The following is a 20654-nucleotide window of genomic DNA, read 5'->3' as shown; positions in this document are numbered from 1 at the left end:
AAAATGTAGTAATTTTGAGTATATCGAAAAAAACTCTTCAAATGTGGAATGAACTTTTCCATTTAAACAATGATATTCTTAGTTTTGAGTGCTGTATTTTTAATCACTCGAAATTTGCTTGGAACTCTTAGGATCTTTACGATCTGCCAAAGATTTGACATTGAGTCTTGAGCGCCAGTTGAATGTTGATGGCTTTGATGTTATTGTGGGCAAGATCTGCCTTGCAGAGGACAGGCAGGCCGTGGAAATCTTTGTCCAGTCGTGTCAGGGAATTGTGCGACACAAATAGTTCTTCTAAAGCGGGGAGGAATGTCTGGGAAGAACAGAGAAAATTGAGGCTGATAAAAGCTTGTCAGAAATGTTGTTCTCTGATTAATGCACCTCGATAAATTTTATGATTTGACTTGGACTTGTAACTCCAGATCCAAAGTCCACCGTGTTAACCAGTATACTACTGAGGTTGGTGATTTGTACAACATACTTCTTAAACTGTTGGTACATGGGGACTCTTTAGCCTTAGTCGTCTAAAAGGTGGTTCATCTCAAAATTCGGACCCAAAATTGATATGTCAAATTTCGGTTCTGACTATCGAAAGCCTTAGGTAGGTCAAGGATTGAAATATCAAATTTATGAGGAATTGTTGCCAGAAATTGTCAAATAGGTAATTTTCCTACGAGAAGTTTAACATTTCGGTTTGTGTTTGTGTGCTTTTTTTCTACTAATTTGCTTATCGAAAAACGTACCTACTTCTCATTGTTTTATCCCACCAGTTCTCCCTCTATTCCAAGTGTATCAGTTCGATTCCCTGGCCTGCATTGGAAGTTCCGGGGATAATGGAACGTGTATGACGGGACAGGAATGTACAGGAAAGGGAGGTTTTGTCAGCGGACCCTGTGCTAGGAGCTACGGCGTTTGCTGTGTGTGTAAGTTGGCCTACATTTTACATTTTGATATGTTATCTAAGCATGTAGTCTGTAATGGGTACCAGTATTGAAAGAAGAATTTAAAGCGTCATTTCGAGGTGGATTTAAAAAACTTTGTTTAAACAAATAACTTTTTTTTTCAAGAAGTTTGATAGAGAGAACTGTAACTGCTAAGGTCTTATCGTCCCGAAAGCGAAGAGAGAGGGAAGATAGGCATAGAAGAAAGTCAGCTGTCCCGAGAACGAACCTTATCCGTCCTGGATAAAATCCGCTCCGGGTGGGAATCGAACCTGCGACAAGGTAGACGCTTTACCCTTCAAGCTAACTAGGCCGGCAACAAATAACTTTGTTTTTCAATCTCTTGAGTGGAAGGTCTTCGTTTCTTCATAGGCATAGAAGAAAGTCAGCTGTCCCGAGAACGAACCTTATCCGTCCTGGATAAAATCCGCTCCGGGTGGGAATCGAACCTGCGACCTAGCGCTTACAAGGTAGAAGGTAGATGCTTTACCCTCCAAGCTAACTAGGCTGGCAACAAAGTAGTGGCAATAGCGAGCCTTCGTCTCATGCCCTGCTTTTTCCTGTTTCAGTTATGGCCACTTGCGGTCAAACGACCCGAGAGAATTACGATCTGATAACAAACGAAACAGCCTTGAATTCCGTAGTACCTTTTACTATCTACTTATATACATCCGTTATTTTTTGTGCTTTTTAATAAAATGCTTAATTAATTGCATTTGCTTACAATTGGTTCGATGAGACACAATACTATGAGCATAGCTTGTGTCCAATATGTTGAAATATAGTCTATGTACAGTATAAATTTTACTCCCAACAGGTCTTTCTATACACATCTCAATTCTTTATCACACTGATAGAATCGAATTCCACATCAGTTGTATTATCAACCACGTAGGCAACATTGTCAGGTCCTAATGCTGAGAATAGAGGAGATAGTTTTGTAATGGTTGCTATCGGGGGATTAACAACTCTAGGAGGTATTTCCGTGACTGGTTCTGCAGTTGGAATTCTATTGGGGGTCTTTTCTGCTTCGATCTTGGCATCTATAACTGACACGATATCCTCTGGTACTTTCTCGTTTAAAATTTCTTCTTCGATGAGTCTTTCCTCAGGCATGTTCCTAGTCTCTTCTACTCTGTCATCTAATGTGCGTTTTCTTTCGTCTGGGGTGCGTATTACGTCCGGTTGTTTTTCTTTTTCCAGATTGTCTTGGACCGGTATTTGATTATTGGTTTCCACTGGCTGTGGTAATTCCAAGGTGATGGTTTCTGTGTATTCTTCTTGTATGGGGGTGGTTGGTGTTTGTGTTGTGGTAGATGTGGTGCTCCTCTGAGTAGTTGTGCTGGTAGGAGCAGGTGTAGGTTCTGGTGTAGTGGTTGTTGTTGTAGTAGTAGTCGTACTTGTTTCGTTACTATCCGGTTGGCATATGGTTTCTCCATGTATTTTCGTATTGTTGTTTATAGTTTCCATGGCATCAATCACTGCTCGCATGCTGTCGTCACAGAGAACTGGATTACCTGGAAACCAATACAGAGAGAATTACTTGGAAATCTAAAATATTACCTTAATCATTTTACGTAAATTTTTCACATCCTGAATTTATAATGACTTTACCTCAGCACACCAAATCACCAGACTCTTACCTTCCAAGTATATCCGTAGGGTACTATTCAGACCAAAGATTTGACATTGAGTCTTGAGCGCCAGTTGAATGTTGATGGCTTTGATGTTATTGTGGGCAAGATCTGCCTTGCAGAGGACAGGCAGGCCGTGGAAATCTTTGTCTTTAACTCTCCTCTAACTTTAGGTCTTTGAAAGTCCCAACTTTCTTCATTGTCTAATTTCCAAGGTGTCCGTAACAATAGGTCTGGTATACCTATCTACCACCAGTTTACTGGTGAAATCTGGTATAATAGGTTACCTTCCTATCATGAAATTAGGAAATTACCTTGCACTAACCTTTAGATCGTCCGCTGTCAAAGATGTGATCCGGTTTCGGCTAAGGTCTATCAATTCAACATACGGCATTCGTCTCAAAATATGAGACGGGACATCGAGTAGGATGTTGTCGGAGAAACTCAAGTCGACCACATTCTGAAGACCTGCAAATACGTCCTCATGTAAGATACTGAAACAGAAGAAACAAAACAGATGGAAATAGGATTGTGTATTATACATACTAGGTTGTTTTTAAAACATCGATGTCGGAAATTCGATTGCGCCTACCTCCAAAGTCATCAGCCTTTGCAGAAATAAAGGTAGCCTAAGTTTCAGGGCGATTGAAACAAGTTAAGGGGTGCCGCTAGGCCCTCTTAAATTAATTATAGAAATGCAATAGAAATAATACATAGATTGAAAAAAAGAAATATTACATATAAAGTTGAGCAAATGTGAAAGTCGTTGCATCCTACCTAACAGTGGTACCCAAGAGGACCCCAATGGGGCTTGAAGTGTTATTACTGCCAAATATTTTTTGAAATCAGCCAGGAGGCAGACAAGAAACTGTAACCTTTCATCTTTTGGTCAAATTGTAGGTAGTGTCTGAATGATCTTTGCCTTTTTCATTAAGTATCTATTGTTTTAATTGTCAAATTAGGAAATTACCTTGCACTAACCTTTAGATCGTCCGCTGTCAAAGATGTGATCCGGTTTCGGCTAAGGTCTATCAATTCAACGTACGGCATTCGTCTCAAAATATGAGACGGGACATCGAGTAGGATGTTGTCGGAGAAACTCAAATCGACCACATTCTGCAGACCTGCAAATACGTCCTCATGTAAGATACTGAAACAGAAGAAACAAAACAGATGGAAATAGGAGTGTGTATTATACATACTAGGTTGTTTTTAAAACATCGATGTCGGAAATTCGATTGCGCCTACCTCCAAAGTGATCAGCCTTTGCAGAAATAAAGGTAGCCTAAGTTTCAGGGCGATTGAAACAAGTTAAGGGGTGCGGCTAGGCCCTCTTAAATTAATTATAGAAATGCAATAAAAATAATACGTAGATTGAAAAAAAAAAAAATAATAATAATAATATTACATATAAAGTTGAGCAAATGTGAAAGTTTTTGCATCCTACCTAACAGTGGTACCCAAGAGGACCCCAATGGGGCTTGAAGTGTTATTACTACCAAATATTTTTTTGAAATCAGCCAGGAGGCAGACAAGAAACTTTAACCTTTCATCGTTTGGTCAAATCGTTTGGTCAAATTGTAGGTAATGTCTGAATGATCTTTGCCTTTTTCATTACTTAAGTACCTATTGTTTTAACTCTCCTCTAACTTTAGGTCTTTGAAAGTCCCAACTTTCTTCATTGTCTAATTTCCAAGGTGTCCGTAACAATAGGTCTGGTACACCTATCTACCACCAGTTTACTGGTGAAATCTGGTACAATAAGGTTACCTTCCTATCAATATTTTCCAAGAAAACATAATTGGAATGCAACTATGCATATCCAATGCCTATTCAAGTGCCTACATGAACATGTTTTTCACGGAAAAGTTTTGTTTGTCCGTGTTTGTTCTTTTCCTTTTTGTTATACCTCTATTACCTACCTATTTAGGAATATGTTATTAGAAATATTTGAGATGCACAAATGCATCTGGCACCGCCAATATCTACTTAGGCAACTCTTATTATCAATGTTATGGCGGCTAATATCAAAAGATCCACTAACCCGCGTGTCCGTTTGTTTCTCCTCTAAAAATACTTGCTGATAGCAAGCCTAGGTAATAATATGCTGATTTATTTCCATCAATTAATTGCCAACTCAATGAGAGATAATCAAATGAGGCGCATAATGAGTTTCACTAATGCAGAGCATGCAAGATTTTCTTACAATAGATAGTAGGTACTATGAGCCTTCGAAGGCTAGTACTTACATTATGGACGTTCTCACGATGGTTGGGTCTTCGCCCCAGGACAACCCGAGAAGCTCAATAACTTTCCTCAGTTTGAGCAGATGTCCTCAACATCTTCAACACTCCTACATCCCAGAACCTTCAAATGTCACAGCAGTATGTACTATGGAAGGCTATGTAAGGATAGGGGGGGACTATATAAGGATCAGCCCACTAAGCCAACGTGAAGCATTCTGCAGTGAACCACACTTCAAAGCAACTTGTTTTTATTCAAGACCATATCAATCCAATAAAAAAATCTTTGAAGAATGCTGAATGTTGCTTCATGTTGGGTGTTGATTGAGATGGCTCTTCCCGGCCCCACTCAGGCTTGGTGAGGGTATTAATTATGAGGAGGTGGGTAGCAACTGTCAGCGAATAGAGGGTTAAACCCCGTCACTGAAGGCCTTAGCAGTTCTCCTAAGACGGGTACACACCTGTTTTTTAACCCTGCTACGCCACTGGGCATATATTTGTTTTCTTATCAGAAATGTGTTCGAGCTAGTGGAAATGTATTGTACCTTATGTAGGTACCTCCTACTTGAGTTTTTTCCTCAACAACTTTGAATATTATTATCCTAATGAAATCCCATGGATTGCGGGGATAAAGGGACTTTTCAGTATATCTTCTTGGGACTTTTCAGTACATCTTCTAGAAGTATAAGTTAATGAGATAATGAGGATTGATCTATAGCTCTCCACCATGAAGATACAATATCAACTAGTTAAACCACCTGTACTTCTTGACATCAATATTTTATTTTAATTTCAAATTCAATAACCAACAGTTCTGTCTGAAAAGTATGCTGTGTCATTTTGCCAATCCAAACTTTGGGCTGTCCATCAATAAATTTATACTGATTGTTTCTCTCACACTGAAAACATGGAGTTATTTACTCAATATACTTCCCAATACTTTAACCTTGTTGAGAATCCCATTCAGCAGACACCGATCATTTTGATCAATGAAATATTTATCAAAATTTCGTCAATTTCTCTAAGAACTCATTTATTAAAATCATCATTCATTAAAATTCATTACAAGAACTCATTCATTAAAATCATTTTAACTCTTTCCTGATAAAGCTGTCTCGCCGGTCATTGATAGAAATATTATGAATGAATGTGTTTCTTTTCCACCAATTCACCTGTTACTTTGCTAAAATGTGAACTCTGAATGAGTTTATTGGAGTTATAAGAGATCCTTTATACGAAATTAATGTTTATGTGAAATCAATAGGCATTGACATTGATGTTGACGATTTGTAATCCCAATTCCTGGAACGTTTTACTTGGGAGGTCATTGAGATTAGAGACAGCAATTTTCAGACTGATGCTGTCATTTCCAAACCGGTCTTGTAACGCATCTACCACCTGACCGAACGATGTCATTTTCTCGCATTCAACTACAATAGGACTTATAGGTGAGGTGCGACATTTACAGGTGCATGGGTTGATCTCCCGCCGCATCGCGCAATGTAAAGATGATGCCGTGAATGCGAACGAAACATTGATTAAACATAGAAACCCTAACACACATAGAGCGAAACAAATTCTCATCGAAATGACCGACATTTTGACGATAAAAATTATCTTACAAGTACAATTAGGAAAATTAAAAGCTTAAAAATCACTCGGATGATTGTTTCACTGAAACGGTCTGCAACTTATTCTGTGCCAATAGGTGTCCAGGAATTGCTCTCTCGACTTTGTGAAACAATATGGAAATTTATCGACAAAAACTGAAATGCGTTTTGGAAACATTGATCTTTTACAGAAAAAAAATTATTAGTTCACGAATTCCTTTGTAATTAATTAACACCAAAACAGGAATTAGTCGAAGCACTAATTTGATTTACTTACATAATTTAAATAAAGTCACATTTAACATCAAAAAGTTTTTATTTACTTCAAAAGACGTCAGTATTATTTCCAAATAATTGAATTGTGATTAGTTTTTATTTTTATGACACAAAATAACTTGAAAGTTTATATGCCCTAGCAAACTTCAAGAATTTGATTTTAAACTGTTCCATTTTATTTAACTCCTTCCATTTTACATGAACTTATCTCATTACTTTTACAAAAGGTTTAAGAAATACTCAGTTTTATGAAATTAGAAAAGCACACAGGTTCTTTTAAAATCCAAACACCAGTAAAGTTTGATTTGAGGCAAAAAACACAAAGCGTTTGGCGTCTGGAAAAAAAAACACAATTGTTTAAGAAATACTCAGTTTTATGAAATTAGAAAAGCACACAGGTTCTTTTAAAATCCGAACACCAGTAAAGTTTGATTTGAGGCAAAAAACACAAAGCGTTTGGCGTCTGGCAAAAAAAAACACAATCACTCTAAAGGTATCTTTCTGAAGAACAGTCCGCCGCTCTTCGTAACAGTCTGCGCGGAATTTCGAATGTTCTCTTTGTTTGGAATTGTTGTTCTTTTGTATGTTATCTAGCTCTAGCACAGCTTTATCATTGGAGTGTTTCTTATCTCACGTCGAAACTGCCTGATGTTTTCCTTTCCTCGCCTCGGTCGAAATGCAAAAGATTGTGAATGAAGTTTGTTACGTCATGAGTTAACATGCGTCATCTGAAACAGTCAAAATGGTCAATTCATGAGAAATCACAAGTGTTTCAGATTGTTCATTAAAAAAAGTATCAATCATTTAGGAAAAACAATCAAAGTAACATCCAGATCAAAGTTCATTATGCCCAACAATTGTCCATTGTATCGCAATTCGCAAACTACCTGTCATAAGAATGAGTCAGATTCTGGATTCTGTGAAATACAACTCTCGAAGTACGTAGACGTACTGGGTACTAATTCTAATTCCAATTAGTAATTCCCAAAAACTATTTTTTCAAAGGTTATAGGGTGTGGCTGAGACACTTCTTGTATCACATGATTCAAATGTTTTTCATTGTGTGAGAACAGGACCTGTTTAGGACCTAAACAGGACCTAAACCTAAAAACTATTTTTTCAAAGGTTATAGGGTGTGGCTGAGACACTTCTTGTATCACATGATTCAAATGTTTTTCATTGTGTGAGAACAGGTTTAGGCCATGGAGGTTTGTTCCTCTACATATATAACTCTATAGGACGAGTTTACTCCACGCGTAGAAAAAACGTCGTACTCTTTGTCAACATTTTCTACACGTGGTTCGTGGAGTAAACAATGGGGAGTGCAAAGTAGCTCGTGGAACAAGCCCCTGGTCCCGCCTAAAAAGAGCACCATCAATCTCCTCTCTGTTGTTGTAGCGGCTTCAACTGTGGTCGAATGGTGATGGCAGAATAAATAAAGTATATCTTCTTTTTTTCTGCCATACACCAGCGTGATGGTCTCTAGCCGTGTTTCATTGGCTCGTCCTGAACCGCAGTCAACCATCGTGAGGACTTGTGCCTATTCTTTAAAAGCAGAGAACCTTTTGAAACTGCCAGTTCTCTTCCCTTAGCTATTAGTCCCACATCAGTCTCCTCTCTCGACAAGCCTAGTTTGCGATAAATTAATCTGTTTCAACTTATATAATCGGGGTTCCATGATTATCAAGCTTATTTTCATTGACCTCTTAATGAAAAGATATAACTTGATTAGTAACGTTTAGGGCTGAGCTGGCTTTGGGAGTAGCTCGTATTTTGATTGTTTTCTTCGCCCAAAAAACGTGAGCCATTTCCGATGATAAGAATTGGGGTTCCATGATTATCAAGCTTATTTTCATTGACCTCTTAATGAAAAGATATAACTTGATTAGTAACGTTTAGGGCTGAGCTGGCTTAGGGAGTAGCTCGTATTTTGATCGTTTTCTTCGCCCAAAAAACGTGAGCCATTTCCGATGATAAGAATGGTGAATGGTACCCTTAGCCCTTGAGTTAACCTTGGACCTGTACATACCTTTCAAATTGAAAAGTTGTACAATATCATTACTAGCGCCCCCTTAGCTTATGATCGCTTTGATCTTACTAGCACCCTCAGCCTGTTACGATTAGGTATATCGGCAACATCAAGCTACCAAGCTAGTCAGCCTTCGCTCTTAAGAAGTGACAAGTCTTATTGTTTGAGTCACGGATCTTTTGCTGAGAAATTTGGCTTTCTACTTTTCAAATCCTCAGTACTTTTAGGACAGATGTACCTACTCCAGGATTTCAGACAGATTTTTCAGAGAAACATTGGAAACACATATTCGAGTTCTGTTTCAAAATAAGATAAGGAGATAGCTCACCTTTATTGCCCGAACACTTTTTGTGCAGAAACATTCTTAACTCATTCTCTCACTTTTTGTGAGAAAACATATAGGTGATCCACTTTTGTGCAAATTTCAACAGAAATCACTTCACAAACTTGGTCCAGTGAGAGGACGATGTGAGGTGTCCGACTTGTGTTTTCAACAGTTGAACAAACTGAGAGAGGTTGGATTCTAAATTCCGACCAAAGTTCGGTAAGATTAGGTGTAAGGCTACTGAGAAGCACAGCGGCGTAGCATATATGTAATACATTCTTACACCATTTGAACGTTATTTCGGACTGTGCCACAAGATAGTAGGTACTATGAGCCTTCGAAGGCTAGTACTTACATTATGGACGTTCTCACGATGGTTGGGTCTTCGCCCCAGGACAACCCGGGAAGCTCAATAACTTTCCGACCAAAGACCATCAATCCCCCTCAGTTTGAGCAAATATCCCCAACATCTTCAACACTCCTACATCCCAGAACCTTCAAATGTCACAGCAGTATGTACTATGGAAGGCTATGTAAGGATAGGGGGGGACTATATAAGGATCAGCCCACTAAGCCAACGTGAAGCATTCTGCAGTGAACCACGCTTCAAAGCAACTTGTTTTTATTCAAGACCATATCAATCCAATAAAAAAATCTTTGAAGAGTGCTGAATGTTGCTTCATGTTGGGTGTTGATTGATATGGCTCTTCCCGGCCCCACTCAGACTTGGTGAGGGTATTCATTATGAGGAGGTGGGTAGCAGCTCTCAGCGAATAGAGGGTTAAACCCCGTCACTGAAGGCCTTAGCAGATCTCCTAAGACGGGTACCTACACACCTGTTTTTGAACCCTGCTACGGCACTGGGCATATATTTGTTTTCTTATCAGAAATGTGTTCGAGCTAGTGGAAATGTATTGTACCTTAGGTAGGTACCTCCTACTTGAGTTTTTTCCTCAACAACTTTGAATATTATTATCCTAATAAAATCCCATGGATTGCGGGGATAAAGGGACTTTTCAGTACATCTTCTAGAAGTATAAGTTAATGAGATAATGAGGATTGATCTATAGCTCTCCACCATGAAGATACAATATCAACTAGTTAAACCACCTGTACTTCTTGACATGAATATTTCAATTTAATTTCAAATTCAATAACCAACAATTCTGTCTGAAAAGTATGCTGTGTCATTTTGGCAATCCAAACTTTGGGCTGTCCTTCAATAAATTTATACTGATTGTTTCTCTCACACTGAAAACATGGAGTTATTTACTCAATATACTTCCCAATACTTTAACCTTGTTGAGAATCCGCATTGGGTGTGTCCCATTCAGCAGACACCGATCATTTTGATCAATGAAATATTTATCAAAATTTCGTCCATTTCTCTAAGAACTCATTTATTAAAATCATCATTCATTAAAATTCATTACATGAACTCATTCATTAAAATCATTTTAACTCTTTCCTGATAAAGCTGTCTCGCCGGTCATTGATAGAAATGTTATGAATGAATGTGTTTCTTTTCCACCAATTCACCTGTTACTTTGCTAAAATGTGAACTCTGAATGAGTTTATTGGAGTTATAAGAGATCCTTTATACGAAATTAATGTTTATGTGAAATCAATAGGCATTGACATTGATGCCAGACCCAATTACACTTTTGGCACTCCATTAAGGTAGCTTGCCTTGAAGACATTCCAGATTTCCAGCCACAACAAACCATCAATTACAAACGTCATCTCATTCATCTTGTCAAGACTTCAGCTCATTGGACAAGAAAATAGGAATTGCCCTTCGTTCATAAACGATTGAGAATATGACCTGCTGACGAGATAACGATTAATGTCACATCGATGAATTCATGGGCTCGGAATCTCGGATGGGCCATTCTGAGAGGCCAAATTGAAATGTGAGTTGAGAGGGCACGAGGCTAGTAATTGGAGTAGGTATCTTGTGGCCTTACACAATCCAGCCATAAATACTGTTGATAGGGATTTTACTCATAAACGGAACTCAACCGATAAACTAATGCATAATATGAATTTTATTATGTAAATTCGCCTTATTTCTTTATTGGCCTATGGCCATTTTTCTTTAGAGTAAACCAGGAGGAAAACCCCTCATCTATGTTAACCAATATTGCGCATGCTGGGATGGCTGATGCTGATCATCTGGACAATCGCGTACTGCCAGTTTTTCCCGGCCCCTCTCAGGCTGGGTAAGGTTAATGTGAGGAGGCCGGTAGTTTGTCGCCGAATGGAGGGTAAAACCCCCGTCACTGAAAACCTTAGGAGTTATACAGTGACGTGAAGCCCGTTATCCTTACGTCCTTGGTAAGGAAGTCGTCTTATCTGAGTTTTCTTGAAGAACAATGGCCTCCTGTATCCTGTATCTTTCTCCCAAAATCTTCTAAGGCCAGCCACTCACTATCATGCAGACCTGACAGGCGGACATGATCAGGTCAGGTGTACCTGTCAGGTCTACCTGATAGTGAGTAACTGGCCTGACACGACCGTCCCTAGGCAAAAGTCAGTATGTCGCATGACCACGTACCTATTTCCTGACCCCCTCTGTCATTCTTTGCATTCTAGAATAACTATTATATTATTGTTTACCGTTCTGTCCAGGACACTATGGCGCCCGATCAATTGAGTCAACTTGAACCCTGAGCCCTCAATAAAGTGTGCACTTTTACGTTTCATGTGAATCAGACCTGACGAACGTGAGCGCCCAAGACGAACCGTCTACACACCTGACGAACGAACTGCACGTCAGTCGTAAAATGCGTTTATATCTGATTAGAATGCAAACTGTTTACGGGTTTTTCCCAGGTTTATTAGAAGCTAGAAGCAAGCCTTTGTCTACTACTTTTAAAAGTTCAAGCTCTTGGTTTGTGGCTTACCTAATCTGATTACTTTGGGATCAAGATTATTGGGAATGGAAAATAGCTTTGTATTTCTGTGGTTGTTCCATTTTCTATTACTTTCATTCTTCCTTTTACAACCTTCAAGTTTTCTACAAATGATTTCAGATCCCTATTCGTGCAATCAGTCCAACAATTTTTTTTTTTTTTTTTGATTATGACTCAGATCAAATTGAACGAAATAAATTATGGAATTTCCTGCAGTAACAAAGGAAAAGGTCAAATTGCATCAGAAAAAACGATATTATTATATCGTCTGCTGTGAAACTCTTACCTGTGAGTGGAATTGATGGAAAAACACCTGTGGAAAATGGCGAAGTTAGTGAAACACACAAAAATAACACTGTCAATTTTATTCCAATCAAACCACACTACCATTCAGAGAAAAAAGTATTTTTCTCACTAATAAAACTAAGAAAAAAAACCGAGAGGCGAGTGAAAATTCCTGTGATAACTGTTGTATTGAGAAGAGTAGAAAACAACGTTCCGATAAGAGAAGGGAGAACGGTTATACATAATCGGGAACAGATAAAAAAGAAGTCAGAGCAAATCGACCTTTGGGTCTAGAACTACATAGTGGGTCCGATCGAGGACCAAGTTCCTCTATTAGATAATGATATTATCATAGGTGATACTAATAGGACACCTGGAAAGCGATAACCCTGTATATCACCTATAGTTACAGTGACTACTACAAGGCATGATTTTTTAATTATTATTCTGACAACTAAAAGGGACCTACTTTTTGCTTCTAAGGCCAATCGGGGTTAATGCCACCTAGTTGAATTCCTACCAAGCTCATGAATGAACCATAATCTGTAGGTATCTCCTGATACTAATAGGACACCTGGAAAGCGATAACCCTGTATATCACCTATAGTTACAGTGACTACTACAAGGCATGATTTTTTAATTATTCTGACAACTAAAAGGCACCTACTTTTTGCTGCTAAGGCCAATCGGGGTTAATGCCACCTAGTTGAATTCCTACCAAGCTCATGAATGAACCATAATCTGTAGGTGTCTCTTCCTCTTCTTCCTAGCCTTTTCCTATTTAAATCTGTACCAACGTCTGGAAAACGGAGACAGGTTGTTTAATTGTTTATTAACAGGTATTAAATAACACAAAAGCTTTCCAATCATCTTGTTTTCCAGTGCTGTTCCAGTTGACCACTATGTCTGTGTTTCAGTATTTCAGTCAATATCAATAGAGCATAGTGTATATGCTTCAGAGTACACCTGTTGTAAAACTAGGACGCAAAACACTTGGACAAGTTTTACTCTGAGCATTCATCAGCGAGAACAATAGTACCTAAGAGCTAGGATTAATGAAGGAATTGAACAAGGAACGTTTAAAATGCTTGGCACATTGCATAATCAAATATTCTCAACAATATCACGGCGCATTATATCGAAGCATTTCTAGACATACGGGTAAAGTGCATTTAGCACATCCACTAATTTTCAAGTTCAAGTCAATGGTTGTATCACTTTGAATGCACCTTTCCCATTGAACCACTGAAGTTAAGTAACGTCGTGCATGGTTGGTATTTGGACAAGTGATAAACATCACTTACTACTGCTTTGAAGTGCACTCAGTCTCTTCAAGACAATAGTTAGTTAGTACAACATAGGTAATAGTGTACTTATGTACCTACCTAGTGGTTAGCGCGGTTGACTACGGATCTCGAGATTGGTGGTTAGTCCAATCCGAGGCAAGTCATAACATTTTAAAGTAGATAAGATATAGGTACCTTGCCTAACACAATATTGTTTTCACTTTATTTATTACCGATTGAGAGTTCAAGAATAAATTTACAATTTTACAATATCTACCGTTTTTACTTTCTATTACCTCCATAACATTAAACTTTTTGTACAACTTGCCGGATCTAACAACCCATCATGTATTGTTTGTTCCACTTCCATATTCCAGACTAAGTTCTACTATATTAGCATGTATTTTGTCTGGTATAGCTTGTAAGCTCTGGCTATAATAAACTCCCCATGCAGTAATTTACTTACCAACTTACCTTCTAACGCAATGTTCGGGCGCCATGGACTAGCTTGTGATGAATATTTTTTACGATAATTTTATTATAATTACAAACAATATTATTATAATTGTAGATAATTAAATAAATAATAGGCCATCATCATCCAGATTAACAATCGGAAAATCATCATGTCATGTTTTTATTTTATCTAGGTAGGTATTTTAATTTTAAACAATGTACGGTATGTTATGAATATATGTAGTAGGTAGGGGAGAAGGGGGCAAGACGGGGTACCTGAAATTTGACGGCCTATATCTCAAAGAAATGAAAACGGATTTTATTGAAATCGGTTTCTAACGAAAGGGAATATGTTTAAAGTTATAATGGAAAAATAAAACAAAAGAAATATTTACCGTTAAGCCCGCCGCACATTTCAAGCTAAGTTGTGCCACTTTTAATAGCAATGGCTCCTGAAAATCCAAATTAATGAAAGCCTAGCATCGTACGACCCCGCGCCTTAAGGTGTGTCCACACATAGTCGACCGGCCGTCGATGGAGGTCGACTGAACCGTTCACACAGCCTCGATAACTTAGATTGACCTCGTCTTCGATCGACTATGTCTGGACACACCTTTAGAGAACTCTGGTGATTGGGGAAAGAGGCTAATTAACGCATAGCAAAAAGACTTATTCAAGAGTAGGCATAGACATAGAGTTTTCCATTTTACACTTTCTTTCGTGTATTTACCCTTGTAATATTGTAATCTATAATTGATGCAAATAAACAAATTACAAACAAATAGAAATTTACAAAATAAAATTATTTACACCACGTTTTACGAGACACCCTGAGTATTTCCACGTCATAGTGGAGGCAATGGTGTATGAAATATCATGGCGTGAATCACAACACCCGAAATTTTAATAAATAAAATTATGACGTTCCAGCTCATCTCAACATTTCAAAGCTGACGGAGGTACTGAGTCCCCCTCAGCCCCCTCACAGAGAGATTAAGGCCCCCTCAGCCCCCTTGGCTAAGATGTTAACCCCCCTTCCTAGCGGCCTTCTATAAGATGTTACTTTTTGGAAAGATTGAGAATATACCTCATTTATAATGATAGGATGAAACTGAAAAGTTTGTTTAGCCTCACAGTCTAAATAAGTTAGCCTCACAGTCTAAATAAGGTGTCTTTTTTTAGTGTTGAGAGAGGTACCTACTGCCTACGAACGCTTAAAAGAGAGGTGAATAAGTTCTCAGCTGAAATGTGTTGTTAGGTAATAGGTATACAGTGTTTAGAAGTTCTATGTGTACTTAAATCTTGTACGGCTTAGTAAATGGATATCTATATCCAGTAGGTACTCCTAGGTACTTGCACATAATGGCCATTGCCCTCAGCCCTCTCACAGAGAGATTAAGGCCCCCTCAGCCCCCTTGGCTGAGATATTAACCCCCCTTCCTAGCGGCCTTCTTTAAGATGTTACTTTTTGGAAAGATTGAGAATATATACCTCATTTATAATGATAGGATGAAACTGAAAAGTTTGTTTAGTCTCACAGTCTAAATAAGGTGTCTTTTTTTAGTGTTGAGAGAGGTACCTACTGCCTACGACGCTTAAAAGAGAGGTGAATAAGTTCTCAGCTGAAATGTGTTGTTAGGTAATAGGTATACAGAGGTTTAGAAGTTCTTTGTGTACTTAAATCTTGTACAGCTTAGTAAATGGATATCTATATCCAGTAGGTACTCCTAGGTACTTGCACATGATGGCCATTGCTCATCGTCTTCATGATTCGAAAGAAAAAAATAACTAACTTGAGGTATAATCCCCATAAATAAGAAAAACATTAAAATAATAGCCACAGGCAGTGGGTAAGTCTTTGTATTTTATTAAGTGCTAATTAAAATATGCAATCTAATGGAGAATTATGTAAAACATGACGGCTCCATGGTGTTATTATGATGTTACCTTATCACATTGTGAACATTAACAGCATTATTATTAAGAATATTACTTGGCGGATTAATTATTAGATCGGACGGGCACAGTTTTTCTTGCAATTAAACAAATTAGGTAGGTATACATAGGTACTGATCGAATAAACTACGGGCTAAATAATTCCCGGAGGGACGGGCCCAGCTTGTTAGCCTTAGTCCACTTTACCCTACCCGTTCCGCAGACAATAGAGGTTAAGCAACGCTGGGCATGGTGTGTGCCCTATGTGGTGACCGTCATCTAAAGCCAGATGATCTCCCCTGATCATTAGTTGCCTGCACACTTGCACAGTCAGCTTGTCTACTCTCTCCCTCCTCTCTCTTTCTCCTTCTCTCTCTCCCTCTCTCTCTCCTCTCTCCTCTCTCTCTTTCTCTCTCTCTCTTGTGTTCTTTTCGTAAGAATCATCATTGCGTTGAAAAGATTAAATTTGAGTTGAAAAATTAAGAGCGACAGAAAGCCTCAGATGCATTAATTTAGTTTTGTGTGTACCTATGTCTGTTTGTTAGACCATAATTCTAGGACCAGTCACTCACGCTCAGACGGTCTGACATACCTAGGTCTATCGGACGTTAAACAGAGAGTAGACTAGCGTCTGGCTGTGGGACTATAAACAGGGAGGAGAACAGCTAACTCTAACCAGCCCAGCTAGCTGGCAGTTCTGCAAAGGGTTCCCTCTGCTTTTAAAAACCAAGCACAAGTCCTCAAGAGCGACAGAAAGCCTCAGATGCATTAATTTAGTTTTGTGTGTACCTATGTCTGTTTGTTAGACCATAATTCTAGGACCAGTCACTTACGCTCAGACCATCTGCTATACCCTGGTCTATCGGACGTTAAACAGAGAGAAGACTAGCGTCTGGCTGTGGGACTATAAACAGGGAGGAGAACAGCTAACCCTAACCAGCCCAGCTAGCTGGCAGTTCTGCAAAGGGTTCTCTCTGCTTTTAAAGACCAAGCACAAGTCCTCACAATTATTGACTGCGGTTCAGGACGAGCCAGTTAAAACTTGGCATCACACCGGTGTATGACTCATACAAAAAGATGTCTTTTTTTCCATTACCATTCGACGAAAGCTAAGGCGCTAAAACGTAGTTTCCGAAGGAGCAAAAGCCGTTTCCGGGAACACGTCGGGATTGACTGGCCATATTCCCGTTTGTTCAAAGCTTCTAATGGCTGTTGACATATTTGCGGCCCGTATGAATGCTTCACCAAATAATTTTCCAATCTGATAGTCACGGACAACTCTCCCAGGATTCTGCCGAAGCCAGGATGTTACAGCTTGGTCGTAGTAAGTGCTCAGAGGCTTCATAAATGACACATCTAAAGGCTGAAGTCTGTGAGTACAATGGGGCGGGAAACACATAATCACTACTCCATGGTCACGAGCATAGTCAATGACTTCTAAGTTCTTCGTATGCGTAAAGTGTCCATCTAGCAGCAATAGAGAAGGGTTGGTGATTGAAGAGTTGGTCCATTCTACAAATTTTTTGAACCATTTTAGAAAAATGTCTGATTGCATCCAGCCCGTCTCGTAATATTCGGCTATTGATCCAGGCGGGCAGTCATTCAGGAGTTGAGGATTTGCCCTCTTGCGCGGGAAGACAAACATGGGTGGTAGATATTGGCCAGTTGCGCTGTAACAAAGTTCAACCGTCACGGTATTTCCTCTCTCCTGAGACGTTAACACTCCTACTTGCTTTCTTCCCTTCAGGCTAAGAACCTTTGAGCGGTGCTTAGGAACACATGAGATCCCTGTTTCATCACAGTTGAAGATTCGCTCTCCAGTGAACCCGTGTCTGTCAATTACATCAGTCAAGAGTGTGAAGAAGTTGGTAACAGTCACTTTGTTGAAGGCTGCTGCTCTAGCAGCACTTGTTGCTTCGGGTTTTCGGAGAGTCAGCTGTGGGTGTCGGGTACGAAAACCAAAATACCAGTCAAGACCTAGTGCTCCGTCACCCTTAAGTTCTTGTTTTCCCAAGCGCTGTGCCCACTGGAAGGCTACCGTTCTCAGATCAAATGGTGTCAATCCAAAAAGGCGTTCTTCCATTTTAAGTACATACTCTACCAGTTGATCCTCCTCAGCAGATGTGAACAGAGGTTTTTTTGGGCCGAGAGAACCTCTGACTGGCTTTGGGGCACATTGTCTGGATACAGCCTCCCTTGCTGCCTTCACTTTTCTTTCCAGCGTTGTCTGGGGAACAGCAAATGTTTTTGCTGCTTTTTGGTACCCCATGACCTGGTTGACACATGCATTCACAGCTTCAGTCATGGACTCATCACTCCATGTCGCTCGATCCGACTTCCTTTTGTACGTCCTCACCATTGTAGACACTAAAAACATAAAATTAATGTCAAGTAATTAGTAACAAAATTGAAACTATACTGAAAAAAAAAAGTTGGGGCAAGATGGGGTACCCTTAATGCATACCCCATCTTGCCCCTTTAAAAACTCCCCATCTTGCCCCAACACAGCTTTTAAATATAAAACACAACATTGAAAAAAATATATAAATGCTAGATGAGAAATTATTGTTGAAAAAGGAAGAGAATCATTCATACAAAGTTATTAAAACAGTAGAAACAAAGAAAACAAAAGAAATCTTACCTCAATCACTTGCTCAATATAATTTCAATATTTTTCAAACCAGGCGTCAAAACAATCAACTGAGCACTGTCACGTTCACGCAAAAAATTAGAACCGCACATACTTTTGTTTACTAATTATTTCAAGAGAGGATTTTAGTTCTTTGATCAGATCACAGATAGCGCTTGTAGTTTCGTCTCTATAAGGGGTACCCCATCTTATCCCAGCACCCCGTCTTGCCCCCTTCTCCCCTATAGGTAGGTAGGTCACTACTGTAGGTAAATAGGGACTCATAGGGTAGGGCACTTTTTGAGAAAACGGTATTTATTTTCATGACTAGATGTAGTGGAAGCTACATCTAGTCATGACTAGATGTAGTGAGAAGAAAAAGGAAAATTCCGTTGGTCCTCATTTTTCCTGCTCTATGACTTTGAAACATCACCCAAGTAAGCGCAACTGATCTATTTCAGCAAAATCGGACAACCCGTTTGACACTTATTGTAGAAAACAAACTGAAAATTGTCGAATTAAAACTCAACACCCATTTCATTTGTTCAATTAAGTGACTTGTGAATTTAAAATTACGTGGAAATTTTCATTAAATTTAATGGTGCAGGACTGTAGGGTAATCATAATGTTTTAATTTTTAATGCAGTACCTATCTACTTTATTATCTCTGCAAACACGTTATTCCATTGTTCCCAAGAAAACAAACTGAAAATTGTCGAATTAAAACTCAACACCCATTTCATTTGTTCAATTAAGTGACTTGTGAATTTAAAATTACGTGGAAACTTTCATTAAATTTAATGGTGCAGGACTGTAGGGTAATCATAATGTTTTAATTTTTAATGCAGTATCTACTTTATTATCTCTCCAAACACGTGATTCCATTGTTCCCAAGTTAGAGTTCAAGTTGCAGTTCTGACATCTCCATTAATAGTGAGTGGTGGATGTGTCATTCTAACTTCCATACACTGAAGAGGCCTCGAGTCATTTTCTCGCACAATTTATTCCAATTTTATCTGCACTTACAGTGTTGCCGTGTGCAAGAAATTTGCAGAAAGTTGACAACTCCTGCGGAAGAAGTTTTTGCTTACCTAAGAAAAAGTTGCATCATTTTAGCTATTCTTTTGAAGTGAACCATTAACGAATCTACAACCTAGGTATGTGTGTAGGTATACAAAATATTCCAACTAAGGTCCCCGATTAATACCCAAAGTATGCTCCTCCATCTAACCTCTGGATTTCCCACTGTGTTCCTATTAATTTGAAAAGATTTTCCATGAAAAATTCACCCGTGGGAACGCTGGCAGGAAAATGCATAAACGAGAAATAGGAATAATAGACGTAGAACATACGGGGAATACTCGGGATAAAATAGAATCAGTACAGAGAGATGTACCTCACACATAATAGCGGTTTTATATCAGTGCCGTAGGGTGAGTGTAATACTTGTAATGTGGTATTACCTACACTAGTATCACGTGATATGTATATGGGGAACACTCGGGATAAAATAGAATCAGTACAGAGAGATGTAGGTACCTCACACATAATAGCGGTTTTATATCAGTGTATCAGTGTTGCAGGGTGTGTGTAATACTTGTAATGCGGTATTACACCAGCATCTCTTCCTCTATTAGGGTCAAAACATCTGATTTTATTATTTTTGCGCACGCAACTTCTCATTTTCCCAAAATTTCCTTTTACATTTTCATACTTTACAAATAAAGTCACACATAATAGCGGTTTTATATCAGTGCCGTAGGGTGAGTGTAATACTTGTAATGTGGTATTACCTACACTAGTATCACGTGATATATGAGGAACACTCGGGATAAATAATAGAATCAGTACAGAGAGATGTACCTCACACATAATAGCGGTTTTATATCAGTGCCGTAAGGTGGGTGTAATACTTGTAATGTGGTATTACCTACACTAGTATCACGTGATATATGAGGAATACTCGGGATAAAATAGAATCAGTACAGAGAGATGTACCTCACACATAATAGCGGTTTTATATCAGTGCCGTAGAGTGAGTGTAATACTTGTAATGTGGTATTACACCAGCATCTCTTCCTCTATTAGGG

General features: G+C 38.8%; 2 protein-coding genes and 1 long non-coding RNA gene across 3 annotated transcripts; all 3 read right to left on the bottom strand.

Moving 5' to 3' along the window:
- Positions 1-1657: 1657 nt before the first annotated feature.
- On the bottom strand, positions 1658-6312 carry LOC103514710. The gene is made up of 6 exons (XM_017446329.2): positions 6135-6312; positions 4825-4909; positions 3546-3725; positions 2901-3069; positions 2585-2738; positions 1658-2458 (listed from the first exon to the last, which is right to left on the bottom strand). Exons 1-6 carry the CDS (start codon positions 6310-6312, stop codon positions 1776-1778), a joined length of 1449 nt encoding a protein of 482 aa, XP_017301818.1. The 3' UTR covers positions 1658-1775.
- A 756-nt stretch (positions 6313-7068) lies between these two features.
- LOC113469737 lies at positions 7069-12924 on the bottom strand. Its single transcript, XR_003393069.1, has 3 exons — positions 12833-12924; positions 12260-12631; positions 7069-7432 (listed from the first exon to the last, which is right to left on the bottom strand). It is a non-coding gene; the product is annotated as an uncharacterized LOC113469737 (long non-coding RNA).
- A 4128-nt stretch (positions 12925-17052) lies between these two features.
- Positions 17053-18628, bottom strand: LOC103514709. The gene is made up of 2 exons (XM_008479609.2): positions 18577-18628; positions 17053-18302 (listed from the first exon to the last, which is right to left on the bottom strand). The coding sequence occupies exon 2, from the start codon at positions 18292-18294 to the stop codon at positions 17053-17055; it is 1242 nt and encodes a 413-aa protein (XP_008477831.1). The 5' UTR covers positions 18295-18302; positions 18577-18628.
- Positions 18629-20654: the final 2026 nt, after the last annotated feature.

Source organism: Diaphorina citri, unplaced genomic scaffold, assembly GCF_000475195.1.
Source record: "Diaphorina citri unplaced genomic scaffold, Diaci psyllid genome assembly version 1.1 scaffold1206, whole genome shotgun sequence".
Taxonomy (NCBI): Eukaryota; Metazoa; Arthropoda; class Insecta; order Hemiptera; family Psyllidae; genus Diaphorina; species Diaphorina citri.
Note: the sequence above shows the minus strand (reverse complement) of the source record. Positions and strands in the feature narration are given on the sequence as shown.

Coding starts and splice junctions, on each gene's coding strand:
- LOC103514710 (XM_017446329.2), bottom strand. CDS start 6,312: ATGCGGCGGGAGATCAACCCATGCACCTGTAAATGTCGCACCTCACCT. Junction 3,726..4,824: donor ATCGTGAGAACGTCCATAAT/GTAAGTACTAGC, acceptor CTTCTGTTTCAG/TATCTTACATGAGGACGTAT. Junction 2,459..2,584: donor CCTACGGATATACTTGGAAG/GTAAGAGTCTGG, acceptor ATTGGTTTCCAG/GTAATCCAGTTCTCTGTGAC.
- LOC103514709 (XM_008479609.2), bottom strand. CDS start 18,294: ATGGTGAGGACGTACAAAAGGAAGTCGGATCGAGCGACATGGAGTGAT.